General features: G+C 44.9%; 1 protein-coding gene across 2 annotated transcripts in view; it reads left to right on the top strand.

Moving 5' to 3' along the window:
- Positions 1–17,247, top strand: part of LOC122396186 (protein kinase C-binding protein NELL1-like) — a 68,785-nt gene that overhangs the window by 33,614 nt on the left and 17,924 nt on the right. For both annotated transcript variants that reach the window (XM_043394365.1, XM_043394364.1), the window contains exon 2: positions 15,283–15,501. In XM_043394365.1, the coding sequence (XP_043250300.1) occupies positions 15,283–15,501 (219 nt within the window). The remainder of the gene's footprint in view (positions 1–15,282; positions 15,502–17,247) is intronic.

Raw genomic sequence — 17,247 nt, 5'->3', positions numbered from 1 at the left:
CGGTATCCCGAAGGAGTCCCTCAGGGTCCTGGGTAGGGGTAGGGCGCGAGGGGTGGGCACGGCACGCGTCAACAAAGGGACGCACAAAAGGCTGGGAAATGGAGAGCGAATTGCTCATTATCGAGTGGTCAGGACGCACGAGGGGCTCTCTGGATTTCACGGTCGCACTGAGGGATAAAAAGGCCCTGGCTCGAGCCCATACACCTAGCGGCGAGGGGGGTGAGTGTTCGAATGGGCTCGAATCGTGGATTCGAGGGAGGGAATGAATCGCGCGAAAATTGTCTCTTCCCTTGGTATCCAGCTTCCCTAGGGATTTTCGAGTTTTCTCGCGGAACCTTTAACTGGGAACGTTCGGGACAGACTCCGGCCTGGTGGTCGTCTTTGTTCGTCCTGGAGGATCAATCGAACCCAGGGGGGGGGGTGGCGTCCACCCCCGTCGTTTCCCGACGGTAAATACGAGGGAGGGTGGCGAGCAGCGAGCAACGGAAGTGATTCGTACGAATTTACGAAAGTGCAGCCTTCGAACGCTCTCGTCCCCCCATGCGCTTTCGCTACTCTTGGCTAAACTCTCGTTTCATCCTTCCTTTGTCGATCCGACAGTCTGCACTCTGTTCCCTGGTAATGCTGTCTGTCTGGGTCGGGGTGAAATGGCGACGATTCGAGCGGTTCTGTTCCGTGTATTTCATCGCGAATCTCGAGGCTTTAGGGCTGTTCTTTATCGGGGACAATAACCCCGAGGACTTGCAGCCTCGAATCGGGTGATGGGCACACCGTTTACCAGTCGTTTGAGTTAAGTATCTTTCTCTCTGTACCGTTATTAGTGTCCGGGAAAAGACAGTTTTCTGGCTGAGTATGTGGCAGACGTGGATTCTTCCATCTTTGCAGCCTTGTTTGCTAGGTCCTTGAATCCAGAATTTTGAAAATATTTTTTACTTCGGATATTATTAGTCCCATGGTATTTGAATTTATGGTCATTGAACTTATCTCCGATCCAGTGTCGAACGATTGGTAAATTCAATTGATCCAGGGTGGGGGAATGGACCAACATCAGAAATAGAACAAAGTGTTATAGAATATCTCGTGTTTTTGTCTGCGGGGCGTGGAATATACAGTGGTATAAAAATGAAAAACGAATGGCAGGTGGCCAGAACGATAGTTCCGTGAGCTTATTTGCAATTTATTCTGCGCTGGAATTACCAGCAATCCCAAAACGTGAAACGTAATCTCGTAGTAGATTTTAAAAGAATTCCACGCTTCAATTTTCATGCAGGCTTTTAGTTCACTTCCGGATTTACTCCTTCCCCGGAAGTGCTCTCCTTTTACGTACGAACGAGTTCCAAATGGCCGTACTTCAAGCGAACTGCTTTAAAGCACACAAGCCTTCTGATACGTGAGTACACTTTCGCCAAAGTATCGCAATAGTGTACTCGGAGAAAAGTAATTTGTCATTGTGCGACGTGTCGTGGCACTAATGAAGCCAAATATCGATGGACCTCGGATAATTTCATGACATATTCAAGCTCTGGGATTTATTAACCATACGTGCGAACTTTACAATATTTATAGTAGCCAATAAAAATGACACCGTTGGTTCGGTTCGATAGATAAAAACTATTTTTTAACATCGTTGACAGGGTGGTAAACACTGGCTATCTCTTTTATTTTACTTCCACTACACCTTCAAAAATATTTATACTTTCGATCGACAATAACAATTCCACGAAGGAAATCCTCGTCTTTCGGTGAACTAAAAAATAATTACGATTTATCGGCGAGAAGCAGGATTGGAAACAGCAAACAGCTGGAAGTAAAATGGCCGCGAACAAGGAAGAGCCACGGAGTTTACCACCGGTGTTCGATGTTTCGTGTGAACGTCTCCTTTTATCCAGGATATTTTTAGCCCCGTCCATTAATCAGACCCCTCCGCGCTGGCCACCGGTAGAATTTTATCTAAAAGTGTACATTAACATGAGAAAGGTTCTCGTGCTCTCCCGTTTCGTGCAAGGCCGTGGATAAAATCGGCGCAACTGTCGGACTTCCATCGCGCCGTCGATACATGTTACGTATACTCCGCGATTAATATTTTACGAGCGTTAAAAAATTTACGGATAAACATCGATTAGCCGAGCACTCTTTGATTCCGTCGGTGAAATTATTCAACGAACGAATATACAAATTCGTGTCGTTATCGATGCGATGTTTCTCGGACTGTACGAGTTTCACCAAACGAACAGTTAAACAATCCAAGTCTTGAACAACTCTATATTTAGAGAAAGGACTAAATTTATTAGACTTACTAGGCACCAATAAGTTATAGTATTGAAAACTTCGCTTCTAAATGTAGACACACGTTCACCTAACTCAGACCCAACCTAACCTTAAAATAGCAAACTAGGCAAGATGATTGCATATTCTCGGAACCATGTTCGAACATAACCTCTCATTACCAGTACGAGTAATCGTCGGACAAGAAAGAGACTCGGTGATCTTGTATTACACGGATGGATTTAATCCAACCCAACCGAACTTTCGAATATCAAACTAGGTAAAATGGTTGAACATTCACGAAAACGTATTCGAACATAACCGCTCATGTTCTATTATGTTGCAACTTGTTGTAACGTACAGTCGATGCTGACAATCTTGTCACTGAATATAATTCCAACAGTGCCTGAATGTCTGATCAACAATTTTACTGCTAAAATGGACGCAAATACGTGGGTTTGATGAGTCGTTAAAGTCATCCGTAGAATCCTTGCTCTTTAGCGCTTGTTAACTACGCTAATCTAGCCGGTTTTATACCAGTATTCGTGGGCGGTGAGAGTCTAGTACATTACTGTTTAATGAGCGGTTGATTGATAACGATATTAAACAGAACATCTAGCTTTCTTTTCGAAGCAGAATGCAAGTAATATAATCAAAATTTCGATGTAAGTGTGGCTTTATCTGGCTCATTCGAACTCTGGACAGTTCGTAAGTCCCATAATACTTATTAAAAATAACGCACACTAGTGGGAATGTGGCTTTAAGCGACTACTCGACTCGGTGCTAAGTCCAAGTCTCGTACCCTTACGGAAACTTAAACTCCAAATACTTTGTAACTTCGGTGGATAGTCTGGCTATAATTAGAAAGCAGGGTTTATTCGTATCTCAGCATGGATGAACTTTAAGCCCCCTCGCACTTAGAAAACAACTATCTTTTTGGACGGATGAATGATAGAACACTCAGCCGATCCTTTCAAGTTATATTTCAGAAACTAAAGGTTTTCCGGACCCAGGCGTTTAAACGCTTTTTGCTCCGTTTCGAGACGCGGAGTACTCGTGTAACATTTGCTGACACAATTTTCAAATCGCGACCGCGTTTGCCCTCGCATGATAGATCGATTCCCAAAGACGCCGGTGCGTTTCGCGGTGATTGATGAGACCAAAACGCCTCCTCAAAGTTGCTGTGTTGCGGCGGGGCGTATAAACGTCCAACTAAAAAGCGATACGAACACCTCGAGATAAATGCAGGCTATAAATCCAACGTTAGCGGCGCGTTTCACATTCACCGCGGAAGTTATTAATTTCACGGTGCATCGTGTCGCGATATTCAGACGTTGAACACCGGACCGGGCGTCGCGGAGGACCAATTTATGCCCGTTGCAACAAATTTCTATTGGTGGCCGATGAATCACGCTGCTCGTTAGCGAAACGAGCATAACAAAACGAAGGCGGACTTGTGTAACATTTTAAACGCCTTTTGTCAATCAAATGGACTTGTGCGTACCGTAAAATACTACAGTGGTCGCCACTGGTGCTCGTATTCACGGTAATATTGCTCCTATCGTGGCTATGGTACCCCTGATAATAGTAGAATCTTGGCTGATCGATGCAGACACATTCTACTTGACCAATACTCGAGTGTTATTACTCGAACGCATTTTGTAGTATCAACAAACTTTCTTAGACGATGTTAAATATTCCACTCTGTGTAGATTCGTTTTCGTAGTGGATTATTCAGTCGATTAACAGGAGAAGTTTGTGGTCGATCGAAGCGTTGCTCAAAGAAAAGTTTGAATATCAGGAGATGGCGTTTAATGGTACGAAGTGCCGGGTTTCTTTTTTTCTACTTCGCTCGCTGTGAATTTTTCCCCGTTTACCAGGGCGACGTCGAGGCATTTCGCCGTGAAATCGCGACAGCCACCCTTCCGTTATTTCCTTTCTCCCCCTTTCCCTTTCTTCTTTTCAACCGTAATTTCCAAGTTTCCTCGCGACGCGTCTATCGTCGGCGGGTAATTTCATCCGTGTCTCTGCCTATTTGTTCTCTTGTTTCTGAGATGTTCTTCAGCGCCCCTCTGCCTGTCGGCTCCACGTTTACGTCTGAGTTTATTGGTAGAAGGAAATTAATCTACCCCAAGGGACTGTATTTTGTCTGTTTTCTTACGTAATACGTTCCAACGTGCAAAATTACGCACGTATATTGCGATCAGTTAGAGAAAAGACAATTGTAGAGCTCACTGTACAGGGTTAACCCCTTCCCGTACCATTCAGCTAAAACTCAATCATGATCGTGATGATATATGTTTGGACCAAAATCTTTGTCACGAGTCAGACTCGTTAAAGTACGGGAAGGGGTTAATCAATTTCCAAAAAAATATTATGGCAGTTTTACCACAGAATAAACTGGTTTAGTGTCTTAAACTTGGCTCAGCTTAAACATCTCACTGGTTTTTGACGATGGAAAACATTGTCAGGGGATTACACTTTGAGAAACGAATAAAAGCTTCGACTTCGCTTAATAACGTTTTTAGATGTCATCGGTATCTCGGACCATATTCGATCGTAACGCTTTACGAGCCCCACCCTGTACAATTTTTCCAGAAGGGTCGTTCCGCGCGACATATTTATTTGAAAATTACTTCGACAACCGTCAAAGTTCGCCGATGTCGTTAGGACAGTCATATTTTGGTCGCTCGTTCGCATTTCATCGACAGAAGTATAATTGGAGTGCGTCGAATCCGCGGACAGGCGAATGGATTACGGCAACTGGAATCGGTCGCTGAGCGTCTCGACGCCCCGGCGCCGCGCGCAATCACGCGTTTTCCGTCGGGCATAAACGCGCAGGAACATGGTGATCCTAGCTGCAACGGAAATGCTCGTAACTTCCCAACGATTCTACTTTTTCGTGTACAATTTTTCTTCGTTAAATCAACTGCATTTGCGAACACGTAAGCGCTATCGTAAATAACGTCATTTTTACCATGTCGTAAACATCATTTTTAATACGAAAACTTCGTCATAAATTAGTCAGAAGCCTACAGATACGTCCTAGCGATACAGCAGAACAATTGGACGTTACATTAGGATCCATTCCCTTGGTGACCTTGAACGGCCAATACATTTGGCGATGACCTAATAAAATCCTATATTTTTGTGTAATTAATTTCAGCTGAACCGTTAATCGTAGACCAACGACGCATCAATCTTTTTCTTTCCACTCGTCGAGATCTACAATTTAAAAAAAGAACGAAACAAATTCGACAATGTTGAAAATTTTCATGATTATATCAACTTTTTAAATTTAAAAAAAGAACGAAACTAATTCGACAATGTTGAAAATTTTCATGATTATATCAACTTTTTAAATTTATACTATTTTATTTATAACTATTTATACTGTTTTTTCTTTACATTTTGCACTCGAACCTATCTGAAAGGTTCAGTTAATTCGCGATGATAGTGTAGCGTTTATAGGTTCGAAAATATTTGTTCGCTGATCGATAAATCTATTTTAACGTTTCCGGAACGATCGGTACTATTTTTGCGTTTCAGCAGCGCTGTTTCCTTAATCCCACTAACGAACTATTAATAAAGACGATAACCTTCGTTACTTCAAATACCCGACCGTGTTACGACCTTCTTACTGGGCCAATATTTTCGGCTTTCTTTCAATAAGTGTTACTTACTACTCACATCTACAGACTCACGCATTTTATTTGTGTTTTACCAGAAGTGTAATTACAGTACCTGAGTAGTAAATTATTATAGCAGACACTCATCGCGTGTTTCATGCAATATTCGTTGGAAGGTCGAAGGGAACTGATCGATCGTCATTTCAAGCACCCGGTAAAATGATTTTAGGGCCGTCAAAATATTTTTCTCATATTCTCCTAACTTTTTAACAGGAATTTCGGAAGTCTTATCGATTGGCCGTTAAACGTTGCTCGTAAATTATCGACAGCCAATTAGGTTGAGGTTAGAAACTACCAACGACAGAAGCGAGGAAGAACCCGCGAGCAATTCGGCGGAAACGAGGGAATCAGGGAGAGATTACGGATACAAAACAGAGCGTTCGTTGCCCGTGACACGTTCAAATTTACGATATCGTTACCGTGCTAGTGACAGAGGAAATCCTGGTAACTAGCGCGAGCCAATTACAACGACGTGTGCACCTGACGCGAATTATGGATCACCGATGCATGGGATTCGTCTGATCTTGACGGACCGGAACTAGCGATACATTGATTCAATATTTTCTGGGACGTTTTTTCCCCCTTGCAACGGAATAAACGAGCTTTTCAATTCACAGTGACGATGGTAAAAGTTGGATTTCAATAACAGCGTTCTACCTCGTTTAACATCAATTTTATAATAAAAATAATACTCTACGAACCGAGTACCAACATGGCAACGAAGTGCTGATAAGCGTTAGGTCTGATCAAGATCGGTGCAATTCGACTGATATCGTGGTCTAATGCAGAAGTTCGGGGAAGATGAAAGTTAAAAAAAGCAGATGTAGAGGTGTCCCGAAACAAACAATGGGTGGACGATCGGATGATCGTCGGTGAAAAGGTCAAAGTCGATCGTCCGTTTCGCGAGGTATCGAGGCGCCGATGCCAGGCGTCGAAACGGTGGAGGATGCAAGCCGACAGACAGAAAAGAAACGAAGAGACGTGTCGGAGACGAAGAGAATGCGTTTCACGGGCAACAAAAGACTTTACGAGCCAACCGACTATTTTTGAGGCGTTCGCGCGGCCCGCGTGAACGACGCCGTTTTACGAGGATAGGACAGAGGGAGATACGTGCGCAGACTTTCGGACGTCTTTCCCAAAATGAAAGGTTTCTGCGCGCGTTCCGGCTGAGAAAACACCGCCCCTTCTCGGTACGTTCTGTACTATTAACGGTACAATACGACAGTTTCTGATCCCTTGCAACCTTTGATCTATATTCACCGTGAGAAGTCGCGAAACAGCCCGAACGACCGTTGGGATGAATCGACGCATTGTTCCGACAAATTTGGAGGTTAAGTTCGGTTCGAATGACCGCGTGGGCTAACGCGTGCTTCTCTGGCAAGCGTGGGAAATCACCAGTCGACTGCACGGACCACAATTTCTCTTAAACCTTTACCTCAACTGTTCTTATTTTTACTATCAGCGAACAGTCTTTCGGACGATGATTCTGCGTGCCTAAATAAGACGAAATTGTGTTCGAGGCTTTGTTCGCGAGGATCTAATCAGAACTTGAAATAGGAATATGAAACTTAAATGTAAATTTCTCAGACACGGTCTGTATGTTGCTCTGTAACGGAATCCCGGCACGCGACGCCAAAGTGGATTGCGTTATAAAACTTCAACTTTGACACACGATGTCGGGCGTCCTTGTCCCGGTGAATTAATTCATCCGGATTCTTTCACGTTTTTTCTTCGCTACCCAATAACTCTATAGGTTTCGATAATATTTCTTTATGTTGCGTGGATGTACGTACTAGATACAAATTACGATGTTTGGTTCCGTTTGAACTAGTTTGAGCTAGTTTGAGAACTGATTCTGAAGGAGTACGCTGTCTATGTACGTTTGTCAAGTGCATATGGTCTTCTGTGACCTGTACACGTGGTGTGACAAGTGTGGAACGGTTTGAGACGATTTGAGAGTTAATTCTGAGTGTTTTGATTGCAAATATACACGTGGAACGATCCTACAATGGAGCTGCTGAATGATTCAGAGTCAGAGCTGAATAGTTCAGTGAGAGTTCATCAAACAGTACCCTGCACGAGCGTAGAATGTTAGCTATAGCTACTTTCAAATACATTTATCTTTTATATCATCGATAAACCTCATCCCAGCAACCTGCCACGCTAATAGATCGTCTCGTTCCTACAATCCCATTCATCTTCCACTCTTATTTGGATTGTCCCGTCCATCGAACTTGCGTCGAACGATGGACGAGATTCGAGACTCGAAATGCCATGGATCCCAACGCTGAAGGAACGACGCTGGATTCCCTCGGCACTGGCCGATCGAGCAACACCTCCATTAAGAATAGCACAAGGTGGATTTAAATATCCGTGAGACCTTCGTCGGGTGCAGCACCTGACCGAAGTGTGTGCCGCGTGGAAAATAGCCTAATCTCTTCGGGCAAACGTGCGCACAAGCCCGACTATCGCCAAATATTGACGCGTCAGGTTAACGCGGCGTTGTCTGAGCCGCGGGAAGGCTCACCTAACCTATACACAAGCTCCGGAGCCTTCCTGTTTCTCTTATCTCGGACCCTCGCCAGCTTTATCGTTCGAGATCTTTGATCAAGATTCTTATCGACGACGTAGGTCTCGGTTATCTCGTGTTTCGAACCCTGAGAACGCTTTTCCTACCTTTTTCGTTTCCTTTATGTATTCGGCACTGACGACAGGCAGATATGGGAGGTTAGAACACGAAGAGGATGACGAGTTAATTGCAAAACTATCTTGAGATATTTAACGATCGTTTGATCTTAGACAAGATTCTAGGGAGGGGAGGTGGGCGTGATTCCCAACCTCAAAAGTTACAATATTTAAAATTGTAAAAGTTGAGAAAACCAATGTGTTATGGTGAATCGAAATCCTTGACAGCCCTATGAAACAGTGGCTGTATGCTCGTGTTTCATGCGTCATTATACCGACAATTTACAGCCCGTATTAAGTGTTATTTATTGACTGTATTCGAGGACCAACCAGGGATCAGAATGTGTCTCGCATGAACTACGACACACCTTCAAAGCTACCCTCGCGTGGAGCGGCATTGGGGTGCTCTATCTCCTGAACCGTGATAAATACGAACTTCAAACTTTGCATGCTGATACTTCTTATAGTTGCCCATCGTGCAATGCTTCGCCGATCTTGGCAAATTGAAAATGGAATTTTTGTTATTCCTAGCGATAGCAACGTTAATCTAATTTTATCAATGACGACCGATTTTGTCGCTTGAAGGCGGGCACCGAACAAAATTGGATCGTCAGAAGGATCAGACGCAAAGAAAATAGTTCGATTACGGAACGTTTCGTTAAACTTTTGCACGAAACGTTCGAAATGGCCTGCAAAGGCAACGACAAGGCCGCGCCTAACGAGAACGCCCCTGTTTAATCGCCTTTGCAGCCTGAAAAAGGCCACACGGAGCCGCCTTAAGGGTAATCCTTTCCTCAATCACGCCGCTTTTGTATACCGGACGATCGATCGAGGGAAACACGATTTTCTCGGCGAAAGATAGATAATTGACGATATAATTTATATTCGATACAATCTCGACGGCCACTCCTGTTCGTTCAGGTTAGATAAATAACAGAACGAACTTCATGAAGTATCAATTTTAGTAGTCGGGATGTGAAACAGGCGTTCAAATAGTTGCAATAGTCGAATTTCGTTTGCGTCACGGCGTATAATTCCTATTAAGAGCTTCGCGAGAACCGCAGAGTGGAGGGGGCAGCCAGGCGGCGTGGTGGAGGTAGGCGGTGGCCTTGAGCGGCCAATTGACTTCGTCCCGACTCGACGGGCGAGTCGAACACACGTGGTTCGTGCGAAAAGTGTCGGCCAGGGGAATAATCCAGCGTCCAGATAGAAGTAATCGAAAGTTACCGTGCGACGGAGGTAAATGTGGCGACCTTGACCCTCGCAAAGCGATGATCGAACGAAAGCACATCGCACGAGGAAGCTGTATTTTGTCGGCACGGCGGAATTCCATCGACGACAGATATCGGGTGGCCAGTTCTCGTGTGTCCTCCCGGGGAAAAATTTCAATGATCGCGCGAAATTCGGCGCGATCGGTCACGCCACTCGTGTGATCGCGCGTGGAAACCCGATCGTGAGTGTTTGTCGGCGCGCGTGGTCAGTCGAATCGTGAAAACCGGGTGTCGATAGTGGTTGGTCGGAGTTTGTCGAGGGAACATTGTTTGTTATGTCGATCCCGTTCGTGATACTGATCAGGATTACGTTTTGCTGGTTGCTCCTGCCAGCGATCGGTTCGATTTATCAGGAGAAATCTGGGAGCCTGGGCGCGCGGAACAGGGCGGCCAAGAGTGAGTACACGATTAAGTCAGTGTGTCAGTAAGAAGTATTTCATGAATCGTCCGAGTAAATAATTTGTTATAATAGAAATAGTAATTAGAACTCGATCGAAGATATTGAACGAGCCACTGATATAATGGAAAAGTAGTCAATGAATTGTCGTAAGAGTTTGGAAAGCAGCGAAACATTCGTGACACTAATAAAACGATACGAATCAGACACCCGATCGTTTGTTACCACGCGTGTTTCGTTCATTAATATTCCTCTAAATTTTCGAGCAATTATCGTGTCTGATAAAACTGACAGGCTTCTGCAAAATTGCGTGCTGAATAAGCGAATCGATATCTGGGTACAATTGGACGAGTTACGTTTAACTGCTTGTTCCAGGAAGTTTCGTGTCCATCCGAACTTTCAAATAATGCATTAACTATAACCTCAATTCTTACTACCGACTACGATAAACAAAACAACGTCGAAAGTTTACCTATGCGAACGAGTAATAAAATAATACTACTGTAATTCGGTTCTCTCCGGCTCCAACTGTTTGCTATGGATGAAAATCGAGCGCCCCGTTCACGAAAACCCAATCACTCGACTAATGGCGAAAATTACCACCGTCTGTCGCGTGATGCATGAGAGCTGAAAGGTGGCGTAGTCCCGGAAGGGTCAGGTCTTTCCAGGAAGTCGTGAACCTACGATCGAAGCGTTCGTTTACGTGCGTATCTAACGAAAATGATCGGTCGTTTCGCGGGCTGCGACCCCCACGGACTCGTGGAACGCGCTCCAGCAACGATCGATGGAGTCGTGCACCACGAGGACGGGTCTCCTAGGTGGACACGCCGGTTGACCGTCGACGTGCTATCGATTCGAGCAGTCCCTGGCATTCGTCGACGCTTTTCTTTGTCGCGGTGAATGAAAAATGCGGCGCGTTGCGTGCTCGGTTTCCCTCGCCCCTTTGGAAATAGGTTTCTCATGCGAGACTGCACTAAGAATTTATCCTCGAGGATCTGTGGCTTTTGGGGGATCATCTCGAGAATGGGACGCTATTTTCATTTCAATTTTAACATTTTTTCGAGCACCAGAATCTATTAGACACGCGTGTCTTCGCTAACCAAGAGTCTAAAAGGATGAAGTAGTCATTTTATAATTATTACCAAACTATTGATCCCTGAAAATCAGTGTGTTTGTAACATAGACGAAATTGTGTTGTATATTGTAGATAACACGATAAGTGGAATAGGTTATGTTATCTTATATCGATAACAATACACGTGACGAAAGGGTACCGAAAGTTTGTAGCAGATTAAGCAGCAACAACTGATTTACAATGTGTACGAACAACTGTTTCAATTTCGATAACGTTAATGAGAGTTACGGCCGCGGATTACTTGTTCCGTGGGGCGCAATATGAATGATAAATGTGGAGTTCGTGCGCGAGAACGCGAGCGAGAGGTCATCATCCTCGCGTGAGGAATGTTTTCATTAGAGGGCTGCGCGTACCTCCCGCTGATCATCCCGTTGCAATATAATTCCCAATTCTGGCCCCCGTTCAGCTTCGTGCAATTAAATCCACCAATTCATTACTGGAATAGCGAATAGCTTTGTTCCTTGATTAAACGATCCAAGATTTTAACAGAGTATGTTGACATAATCGAAATATGAATTATAGACGACAGCAGCCAATTCAGGTTCTGATTGAATAAGTAACAATTTATCTTTTACAAAATTCTCTACTACGTGCAGAAATATGTATCAAGACCTAGAAATAGGCGGAGGATTGGGCCCCCCTCTTGAGCAGCCTTTTTAGGTGTGGGATTCTCCAATATTTTGTCAACCCCCGTTTGAGCTCTAGATCCGCCAATAATTCAGATTTCGAATATATTCGCAAACACGTATGGGGTGATAAATTGCCCCAACGCTCGAAAGGGTTAGGGGGACGTCCATCCCCTCTTTACCCTATTTCAATCGAGCACGACGTCCACAATAACAACTCTTCCGATCTCATCGAGAGGATACCACTGTCCCACTTGGATTTCCAGGTACCCTTTCGCGTTAGAAGCTCCATGTGCACCCTCGCTCCACCCTCTGTCCGTCTCTCGAACTCGAAACGATAATGCCGCGTACGGTTCGATAGCGGGCGTCGCGACGCCCGGCAGTCTGCCACCGTTCCATTCCATCCTGTTTCGTCCGACGTCGGGCCGCGCGCGCACACACACCAGCGCGCGTTTTCGGACGGAGGAAAGTGTCTCCCGCGGTCCGCGGCGCGAGTGTGTGCGTTCCGCGCGCGGCCGCTCTTAAGACGAGCATAGGCGCCGCCTTTTGGAAATTCGCGCCGGTTCGTTAACCCTTCGGCCGCGGGGATGGCGAATCGATGAGACATGTGCCACTTTCGCCACTCGTGGAAACTCTTTTGGCGCTCCACCCGACCGTTTAACACCCCTTGCTACGCGAATCTTTCATTTTTTCCCCGTTCGCTGTTTTCTCGATCGATCTAAATTCAAACCCTCGAATATTTGAAATCCAAACTATTTGGTTTATAATCTTAAATTGCGTCCTCGGACCGATGCGACTGGACTGTCAAATTCAATATTCTCGAGAATTCGCGTGACATTTGTGAAGTTTCGTGTGTCAGTTTAGTCTCCTTATGCGTAACGTAAGACTCCAGATAACCGAGTACAATGTCAAATTCACGGCTGGGGCGAGGTCTGTCTGCGAACCGATATGACTGGAAAGCGACACGTCGGGAGTCTAATTAACCCTGGAATGGCTAAGGTGACGTCGCACAAGACGTCAGTGATTTCCAACGAAAATTACTAAAGAGAATTAAGCTAAAATCGAGAGGAGTAATTAACTGTGGTAATTTTAGATAACTTTCGTTTGCGAAAGGTTTGACAGACACTAGTTTGTCCGTGATAGAAACGTTTCGGAATGAATGGCGATGAGTACGAGAGGTAACAAAAAGTCTACGCCAATGGATCGAAGACGCAGCAGGCATGCGTTTGGCACAACGTACCGCTTTTAGCCGTGAATGCAACCGTTGCAATGCCATTAATTTACCGGACGATTTGCCCCGATTAATGTCCACGGAGTCCTAGTCGCAGAATCCTTGATTGTTCCCGCAGCTGAAAGGAGACACGGACTTTCCGTGATTTCTCTTTTCCCTTGCTCGTTACGCAATTAAAAAGATTCTCCGTGGACCGTTTTAGAGGCAGTGTTGTTCACGTTTTGCTAGACCCCTACCTCCGCGGAACGAAAATGGTACCGTTAATACCAGCGTGAGCGAGAAACAAGTTAACAAGCAATGGTTAATGGACAATTAAGCCTTCACATAATTCAGAATCATTTGAGCAGAAATTTTTGAACGTTTCTTTTCTTCTTTCGATGGACTGTACAGGTAATCGTAGCTTCTAAATCCATGTGTTTCAGACAATTAACCATCATTTGTACATTTACGGGGGAATGGTTTCGTTGTGCGACGAATATCAATAAAAAGCGAACGATATTTTTCCATTTCACGACTCGATTCCGTCGCTGGATGGATCGCAGAGGACACGGTGAACATTTTTATTAGCGCGGTCAACTGCTGTCGTTTGGTCGCGATAGCCCATTGGCGATCGGACAAAAGGATATTGGCAGGTTGACGAGGAGGGAGGAGGGGCGCAAAGAGGGTGCAAAAGAAAAAGAAACGAAGCAAAGCTTTTTTCCACGTGGCGGAGGAAGAGGTGGTTCAATCGTTGTTACGTGATCTCGACGCGACAGAGGCGAAATGGATTTTTCATATACAGGAGGGACCGATCCGATAAAGCGGAGTGGTGTTTACGGGAGGGTGGTTAGGGGTGGAGAAGGGTCGAGGAAGGGGTTGAAGGCTTCACGGAAACGAGGAAAAGCGCGGAAAGGCCGATAACGACCGTCGACTGTGAAGAGTCGATCGATACTACCGCGTTTCGAGAGGACTACCTTGCTTGTCCCTTCTCTCCTTATCGCGCTTCTTCCGTACAGATCTCTTCTGCCTTCGCTGTTCTCTCGACGATAGCCGCGCGTCGATGATGGATGCCCCTTGAACTCCTCTTAGCATTTTTTCACGGGAGAGAGTGGAAATATCGCCATTGAACTTTATTGCTCTTCGAGTAGAGGCTCCCGTTACTCGAACTTGGCTCGTTCGATGGAATGCGACAGCTTGGGAGGAACGAGAATTGTCGCGTTTTGGCACGAAACTCCGTTAACATCAACTGTACAGGGTTATTTTTTATAAACATAAACGATACGGCTGTATCTCTGACCGCAAGAAGCACTCCCGGGCAGAATTAAATTGATGAATCAACGTCCTCCGCTCGTCTTGCTTTTCGATCTCTTAGATTGTCTCAATTCGGTCTCGAGTCTGTGACAACTTGAGAGGGGACACTACGTAATCAATGAACACCTTTTACTCAATACAGTGTGTAAAACAGTAAATTGTTATTCCAACATTATAACGATCTTTTTGCAATGTTTAATCCATTGAGAAGTTCATTTGTTATTCAAAATTACTATCCAAATGCTTTTCCCGTCTCTGGAATGGCACGATTTATGTGCAAAATGTTCGATGGAAAATACAGGTAAAACACCTTGGGTGATTTATTATAAATACAGTTATATATACCGGGTGACGAAACTATTAGGCGAAGCGTTCGGATCGTTGATGTATCCCTTTGGAACGATACGTTCCGTTGTCATAAATTGTTGTACTCAAGGGCGTTCAAAGGTCATGATGTTACGGCTCATTAATTCCGTCTCCGCGGCTCTAAACGACAGGCAAAATAAATTGTAAGGACGTTCATAAATTGAAGGTGACCTTGAGATAAATACACTATCGAAAAGCGTCCACAGTTGGGGCACTCGAGATTCTCGACTGGCCGCAACTGGGTTAAGAACCAATTGTGTTCCTGTAATTGGTGTTCGCGTACACTTGTAAAACGTGTTAACGAGCGGTTTTGGTTTTGTTTTTCAGTGTCTGGCACGACAAACAAGGAAGAGGAAGAGACGGCGGTGGCCACTGTTGGCGTTACAGAGGAAACCACTAGTGTCCTGGGCACGAGATCCAGGACGGGGAGCGATCCTGGAGGAGGTATAGACCTCTTGGCAGCGTTACAGTTGTACAACACAACGCGACAGGGTGTTATACAAGTGCCGGGGCTGGTTAGGTTAAAGCCAGCCTATTATCTTCAGGGTAAGTGCTGTCTCTATATAGACGAAATTTCCCAGCGCAGAAAATAATTCCCTATGCAGAGTGAAGTGTGTTAAGAATTAATGTCACTGAAACTCTAATGCTGGACAGTGTGTTATACACGATAAACAGTCACGTGACACGAACGTGAGGAAACATCGAGGACCTATCCTATATTTTATTCAATGTACAACACATATTACAAGGGCATAACAGGGTATATGATAGCATAGAAACATTTATAAAGCGCTTTCCTTTATCGATGTTGTTCCATTTCTTTCACCTGGGACCATATTTTTCGTTCTGGCAATGTACATACATGTTGCCTACAATAAAATAATACACTTCCACAGGCAGGTGACGAATAAATCATTTGGGAACAATTTACACTCGTGTTAGAATTGCGTGCGAGTTGTACGCGGTGCAGTAAATCTCATGGCGAGAACCGAAACCGCTTCGACGGGCTTCTCTTAACCCGAATATAGCCTTATTTCCATATCGGAGGGTCGTTTCTAGCGCGGGCAATCTTCCTCGACTATTCTAGGCAGTAATCATTGCCAGTCGTAAAGTCGATTATTGCTTTTCGTAAATCACAACCTGCTTCCTCCTTCTGTCCTTTTGTGTCTGGAATTGCCCTTGTACACGTGTACCGCAAAAAAAAATAAAAAAACAGAACCGACAAATAGAGTTGCTCCAAAAGCTCGTAACTTTTTTTGTTCAACGGAGTCATAAACTCGAAAAACAATTGTTACTCATCAGTTAGAACGCGTTGGTTACATAACCAGCGATTAATCGATATCGCGAAAGGTCAGTTACATAGCCAGTGTCGGCGCATCGTCTCCGTTGGTAGACTTCCGGAGGGATTTCCCTCGTTGCCGCATATCGATTCCTCCTTTTGAGTTTCGAGATTCGATTCGACGAACTTTCAACTTCCATTAACTCTACCAATTTTCATCTCGTACATTTTTAACATTCCCTTCGTTAGCATCGATTTCTTATTCGCATCTTCTCAAGGTCACGTTTCTCAACGGATCAGGATATCAATATCTCATAGAATTAGTATATTATTCAAATTTTCGATTTGAACCAAACAACCCTTTCTCCAATTGACAAATCGTTGCACAGGTCATCGATATCTCGATATTAAATAAAATCTCTCCCGTTCGAATTGCCGCGCGTAATATCGCGTATCGAATTACGTGGTCCTCCACCCCCGCTACGTAAACGTTTGCACCCTCTCGTCCTCTCAACCCCCCCATGCTTTCATGCAGCCGATCGGTATTAGAGAAACGTGCACCCAAGCTGAAAGCGTGGGCGACGGTGCAACGTCCGCGAAAAGCGAGTGGAATCGCTTTGGTGGGGCTGGGAGGGATGGTCGGGCCAAGGGTGGCTGTCAGGAGGGGTTTCCCCGAAAGAAATTTCAATTACCGGGGCCACCCTTGCCTGCCTTGCACCCTCCGTCGATGGTTTCGCGGAAGTAGCCGAACGTTCTCTGCGGTTTGCAACATCGAAAACGAAGGGAATGTTCTTTTTGTTTCTCTTTCTATCGTTGCACAGCCCTTTGCATCCCCCATTCTTTGGCTTCGTGCGAGTTTCCGTGGTCTGAAATCGTTGGTATTGTTCCAGAGAATCGTTCGGCGAGTTTCTGGCAAACGGTGATGGCTTCCTTTCAAGCATGAATTAGCTCTTAGTTCGTTCCTTTCGATGTGTGTTGCAGACACGTCGTTCAAAATTATTGGAATTTCCCGC

The sequence above is a fragment of the Colletes gigas genome, unplaced genomic scaffold (genome assembly GCF_013123115.1).
Source record: "Colletes gigas isolate AHSC1104 unplaced genomic scaffold, ASM1312311v1 Colletes_gigas_Sc00007, whole genome shotgun sequence".
Taxonomy (NCBI): domain Eukaryota; kingdom Metazoa; phylum Arthropoda; class Insecta; order Hymenoptera; family Colletidae; genus Colletes; species Colletes gigas.
The sequence above is the reverse complement of the archived record's forward strand: the minus strand, read 5'-3'. Positions and strand labels throughout refer to the sequence as shown.